Raw genomic sequence first — 4,419 nt, forward strand, 5'->3', positions numbered from 1 at the left:
GAGTGGTTTAATGTCAAAAAAAATTGTTGATGACATGGTCTAACAAATTGTTCATGAAACTCTTGCAAAATGGAGAAAAAAAACCCTAAATAGAATGGGGTCCTTTTATTTATGTATTCCTTTATTCATTCCAACCATGACAAATCTTCGCTCATTATCTTATTGCCTTAAAATATAATTGATACAGTCATGAGCTTGCATTAGAAGAATGGAGCACGTTGGGGAATCCCCTTGCGTCGGTGATGAGCAATCCGTTTTGGTGGTGGTTCTTCTTCATTGTTCTCATTGCAGCTATCTTTGTCACTAGTAGTACTTGAACCAGCATCATCACTCTTATGGACATCAGCCTTTCGGCAACATTGAGGAACGCTTTCAACCATAGTTGTCATATTCATATCATTTTGCATGCCTCTTAGCTGTAGAGATTTAGGATTTAAAATATGTGAAATCAATAAAATATCACATTTAATCTCAATATATAGATTGATAATGAAAATTGTTTCTTATTTTTTACTTAATCTTTAGCTGATATGTGATCACTTACATTACAGCCAAGAGAGCAGAAGCGGAATGCATCAAGTAGAGCACGGCCACATATCTCACAGTTATGTGTTGAAGACGAAGTTGTCTTACAAACGGAGACACCATAGTTACGTTGTTGCGGCCGCTCATTCAAGAAGACAACCCTTGCACTATTGATTATGTATGTTTGCACATCACTAATATCGAGAATGTCCTCAATCTCTGAAACCCTCACGACATCATGGTAGGATGATCGCCTTATCTAAAAGAGCCAATATGGAAAACTTAAATTTGCTATCTTTTATGCACTTACTCACAATATCCATGGAATGTAAATAAAATGCATTCATGAACATCCAAATTTTTGATACATATCATGTAAAGTTTTATGCTTGTGTTTTGATTGTGAGGTGAACTAAAAAGCAATAGTAGAATACACATCCAAATCATAAACATTTTAGTTGTATGGAATACGCCATATATGGAATTTCATAACACAGATGATATTTATTTGAGAAAGCGCATTCTATACTATTGACGGTATGATTACACATTTCGTACCTGGATTACACGATGGGTGGAGTGATCTCTTGAACGGCAATAGTAGCAGAAAGCAGCTGGTGGTGCCTCACACTGGATGCAAAATAGGTTACATTCATTACGACTGGCAAGAAGATGGTTTGCACAAGTGGTAAAGAATTGTGTTGCAAGCAGTAGCTCTAGCCATGGAGGCACCATCTCTGTTTTCATTTAAAAGCAATAGTTTGTTCTGGGCTTGTAAGTGAATGGAATGGCTATATTTATAGAGAAATGACTATGAGAAGTACTTGCACTTTTCCAGTAAATCGGCAGGCATAGTAAGAAGTTTTGCATAATCTGCAGTGCTAATAACTGAAATGTCGGCTAAAACATATAGGGTAAGTAATGCATACGAACACTTTTTCGCGTAAAACCATTTACAAAGTAAGAAGTTTCGCATATTTTGTGGTGCTAAGAAACTGAATTGTCGGCTATAAATCTCAGTGAAAAAATAATTAGTAAATGCACTTTTCCTGTAAAACCGTCGGCGTTATAAGAAGTTTCCAATAATTTGCGGCACAAAGAACTGAAGTGATGGTTAGAAGCTACAGAAAAATAACAAGAAGTACATGCACTTTTCCTAGAAAACTGCTGGCACAACAAAAGGTTTTTCATAATTTCTAGCACTAAGAACTGAAATGTCGGCTAACAATATAGTCGAACAAAAATCGAAAGTGCACTTTTTATGTAAAACGACCTGTGTAGTAAGGATATAATCTATGTTGCCAAGAACTGAAATCCTAGCTACAAAGTTATGCCCGAAATCATAATTCTTATTACATAGTGTATTTGAGCTTGTCATTGGCAGAATCACGTAATAGGCATTATGATTTCAAATGGACGTTTGTTAGTGGTTGTTAGGATATGCATGCAACATAATTTGTCTACTTATTATTGTTCCTAAGATGTTATTTTATTTGTGTTGTGTTGTTTATTGTACTAACTTTGATATTGTATAAGATTTTGTAATGATGACAAATTTGGTACTATCTATGAGAACAGATTGTTCACAATAGTTGAGACATAGTATTGGTACTTTACAATATAAAAACAAAATATTTTTCCCTATGGGCAGTTTGGTTCATGCGCACATGCTAATTGTCAAAACAGTCTCAAATAAATAGTTGCAATATACTATTTTAAGCAGTATCCGAGACTTTTATTTAGTTAAAATTTTGCATAGTTCCAACATGCTTGATGTGCTCACTATTGTGGAGCTGAATCCTAATGAAAGCCCACTCTAAATTAGAGTTAGGGGTGGGCATTCTGTTTAAACTGACGATTCGGCTCGGTGTTTTCGGCTTTAAAATTTTCGGTGTCCAAAAAATCAAGAACCGATAGGTGTACATAAAAGCTAAAAACAGAACACTTCGGTGTCGGTGTCTATGGCTTGGTTTTTCGGTGCCACCGCAGTTCACCAAACTTCAGACATCAGCAGTTCAACAAATCAACAATTCAATTGCACACACATTCAAGAAGCAAATTCGCAAACAGCACGTACAATTGGAATGCTCCATTGTACCAACTTTGCACCGATTGGATAGCTAGGAGCTACGAGTGTTGGGCACCGACCGCTGTGAAGCCTTCTTCGGCCAGAAGTAGATGCGTAGGTAGCAGCTTACTCCTACTTGGCCACTCTGTCTACAAGGCCGAGCAGCGAGCACCGTCGCTGTCGAAGCCGTCGAAGTCGGATGCGCTGGCGCGCCGCCACCCGCCAAATCGCTGATGGGGAGACTCAAGAAGAGAGGAATCGAGTCTGGATGGGAAATTAGGGATCGGGGAAAAAGTATGGTCACATGAAAAGACTGAGGGTGGCGGTGGCGGCGGCGGCGGCTGCGGCTACGGGACTGCGTGTGTGCATTGTGTCGTGTTGGGCTATAAGCGGAGGCTATTGGGCCGAGGTGGGCCGAGGGGGTGCGACCCTGAATTGGGCTTCTGTCTGTTGGATCATTGGCCTACTTCTATTTGATCGGTGTTCGGTTCGATTTACTATTGAAACCAAAACCGATCACTGAACCTCCCAAAATGCAAAACCGACACCGAAACCAAAGAAACCGAGACTTCGGTTTGGTTCGAGATTTTTTTCGGTTTCGGTTTAAAAATGCCCACCCCTAATTAGAGTCGGAAGTAGGGTGAACCTTGGGTTAAGTGTGGTTAAAATTATGGTTGCTCGTTGCTCTATTGCACTAAATTCCTTTGCTGCCCATTAGGCTTTTAACGAATGTGCAGGAGAGCGGCAATATCATTGTATTAAGATAGAAGAAGAGGCTAAAATTTTCGGTACAACACAACATCACGCACCTACGAAAACACTTTGGTTATATACATGCCCAATATAAACACAAAACAACCAACATATGTCTCTACATGGGCAATAAGCCTATAGGACTGCCAGCGACCAAGGAAATGAGCCAAACGAGAGGACTCCATTAAACATATTGTCGAGCTTACTGAATTTTGGGCTTGTTGCCACCAAGCAAAGAGATCCTTGTTGTTGGCCGGAGGTGTAGCAACAGAGAGACCAAAAAGCCCGAACAGCTGGTGCCAAAACTGTCTCGCGAAGACACAAGCTGAGAGAAGGTGATGGGTTGTCTCGTCCTCCTGCTCATAGAGGGCAGAAATCCGGATGAGGGAGATTACGTGCTGTCCAATACCAGTTATGGGCGACCAACCATAGGAAAAATTTGCACTTCCTTGGGGCCCATGAACTCCAAATCAGTTTATGTGGAGCAAAATAAATTGAACCATTGAAGAAAGCCTTATAGGCTGATTTGGTGGTGAATTGTACAGATGAGTTCAAACGCCATTTGTGGACATCTTTGACCTCATGTTGCAGCAATACACCCTGTACCAAGTCCCAAATGTTTAGAAATTCTGATAGCACAACAACTAACAAATGGCCCTGAATGTCCTGTAAGCATCTATTCTCCACCAAAGCTTCCTGAACTGTACGGTTCCTAGCCCTTCTTTTTTTTTACACAAGCAAATAACTAGGGGGCTAGCAGCTCGATTGAGCAGCCTTCTAACCATCCGTCGGCCCAGAATTTTGTACTTGCTCCATTACCCACAACTGAATATACTGCAGTGGCGAATAGCGATTGAGCACAGCTGTGAACAGGGACCGAGAGGGCTGCCCAAGGTCTATCAGGTTCAGTTTTGTTCAACCACTGGGTTCGTGCCCGTGCGTTTCTACGGACGAAAATAACAACATCAAGCAATTTGAATTATACCTCAGATATTTAAATTCTGTAGATAAGACTGGTTTTACTTCCCAAAGACAAAGGAACAGCATTTATGCTATGGGAAAAAAATATCATG

General features: G+C 40.3%; 1 protein-coding gene across 1 annotated transcript; it reads right to left on the bottom strand.

Moving 5' to 3' along the window:
* Nucleotides 1–200: 200 nt before the first annotated feature.
* On the bottom strand, nt 201–1,272 carry LOC112895971. Its single transcript, XM_025963990.1, has 3 exons — nt 1,084–1,272; nt 545–784; nt 201–416 (listed from the first exon to the last, which is right to left on the bottom strand). The coding sequence occupies exons 1-3, from the start codon at nt 1,270–1,272 to the stop codon at nt 201–203; spliced, it is 645 nt and encodes a 214-aa protein (XP_025819775.1).
* Nucleotides 1,273–4,419: the final 3,147 nt, after the last annotated feature.

Source organism: Panicum hallii, chromosome 5, assembly GCF_002211085.1.
Source record: "Panicum hallii strain FIL2 chromosome 5, PHallii_v3.1, whole genome shotgun sequence".
Classification (NCBI taxonomy): domain Eukaryota; kingdom Viridiplantae; phylum Streptophyta; class Magnoliopsida; order Poales; family Poaceae; genus Panicum; species Panicum hallii.

What these genes read in the sequence shown, in the direction of transcription:
- LOC112895971 (XM_025963990.1), bottom strand. Translation starts at nt 1,272, where the DNA reads ATGAAAACAGAGATGGTGCCTCCATGGCTAGAGCTACTGCTTGCAACA. An exon ending in CCACCCATCGTGTAATCCAG is followed by an intron (nt 785 to 1,083) that starts GTACGAAATGTG and finishes TGGCTCTTTTAG; the next exon opens with ATAAGGCGATCATCCTACCA. An exon ending in TCTGCTCTCTTGGCTGTAAT is followed by an intron (nt 417 to 544) that starts GTAAGTGATCAC and finishes AAATCTCTACAG; the next exon opens with CTAAGAGGCATGCAAAATGA.